Source organism: Penaeus monodon, chromosome 21, assembly GCF_015228065.2.
Source record: "Penaeus monodon isolate SGIC_2016 chromosome 21, NSTDA_Pmon_1, whole genome shotgun sequence".
Lineage (NCBI taxonomy): Eukaryota > Metazoa > Arthropoda > Malacostraca > Decapoda > Penaeidae > Penaeus > Penaeus monodon.
This window is the reverse complement of record NC_051406.1, coordinates 30,631,322-30,632,537: the sequence shown is the minus strand read 5'-3', so window position 1 is coordinate 30,632,537 and position 1,216 is coordinate 30,631,322. Positions and strand designations below refer to the sequence as shown.

The following is a 1,216-nucleotide window of genomic DNA, read 5'->3' as shown; positions in this document are numbered from 1 at the left end:
GGTAAATAGCAGTTTTAGTAAGTGTGTTGTTTGTCAGTTTGTTTTGTCTTGAAATTCATGATACTGTATTTTCACACTTTCTATTGTTTTACTCAATATTGTTGTATATGCTTTAAAAATATTCAAATGCTACTGAGATCACACATAAATCCGATGCAAGGTCGAGGACAGTATCCACAACGTTGTTGAAGAAATTGAAATCCTTATAATTTTCCTGGATTTCTTTTTCTGAGATATAACAGCTAAACGGTAATGCCTTAGTAAAATGCATATCAAATAATTCCTCTATTATTTTTCAAGTCTTACTAGTTTCTCTTATACAAGTGAGGATTTTGATATGACTGAGAATGCAGCTACATAGGAACATATCGGACTAGTTTTACATTACAAAGGAATTCCAAAAACACACATGACTAGAGTTTTTCATCTTCCACGTAAGTACATTGGAGAGTGCTAGATGAGTCTACGTGAAAGGCCACTATCTAATCAAGTTTGGTCCATGGTAAGTAGATGACCCCATGGTGTGACTTGGGTCTGATTAGGACAAGAGGGAAGGGTAGCGGTCCACCTGTCAGGTAGATTTGTTGAGGCCTTTCTCCAGCTGCAGGCAGTCCAACACTGCAGCACCAACAGAAGACCTGGTCAAAGGAAAAGAAAGAATGGGCGTTAGGAAAGAACCGTAATAAGCCAATTGCAGCAATACATCCTGTGTAAAGCTGGAGATTTAATTTTCTTCTGGGGTCTTCTGGTTGAACTTGAAACATAATACCTATAAGTACAAACCAATACTGAGTCAATTATTAGTTAACATCTCTATATGATATCGACAAGTTCAATCACTGAGGTGTGAATGAATCACCACACAGAAGCCTCTGGCGATTTATAAAGTAGGCTTCCTATCTTTTGATTCTTTTTATACAAGTCCTGGTGAAAAAGATTAGTCCTGAAGGAGACTGCCTCGGAGACCGGAATCCTGCTGATTCTTCTTCAAGCTGAGAATTCATTTTAACTATTCAGAGATCTAGCCACTAATCGGCGTCTACCCTTTTCGATCAAATAAAAACTTAGAATGAGAAATACGAACATAATCTAAATTGCTAATTATCATTAAGTTTTTGACTGATTTCTACTATAACGGTGTAACTCTAAAAAGAAACCTATTATTTTGATTATGTTGCGGATAGTTCATTTAATCTTGAATATCAATTGTTTTCTG

At 36.2% G+C, this 1,216-nt stretch overlaps 1 protein-coding gene across 1 annotated transcript in view; it reads right to left on the bottom strand.

Annotated features, from left to right (window-relative positions):
• Nucleotides 1–6: 6 nt before the first annotated feature.
• The window catches only part of LOC119586729 (kelch-like protein 17), a gene marked incomplete at its 5' end in the record, with an annotated part of 43,007 nt that continues 41,797 nt past the window's right edge, over nt 7–1,216 (bottom strand). Inside the window, 1 exon segment of the mRNA XM_037935457.1 lies at nt 7–638. Coding sequence (XP_037791385.1) covers nt 572–638 — 67 coding nt within the window.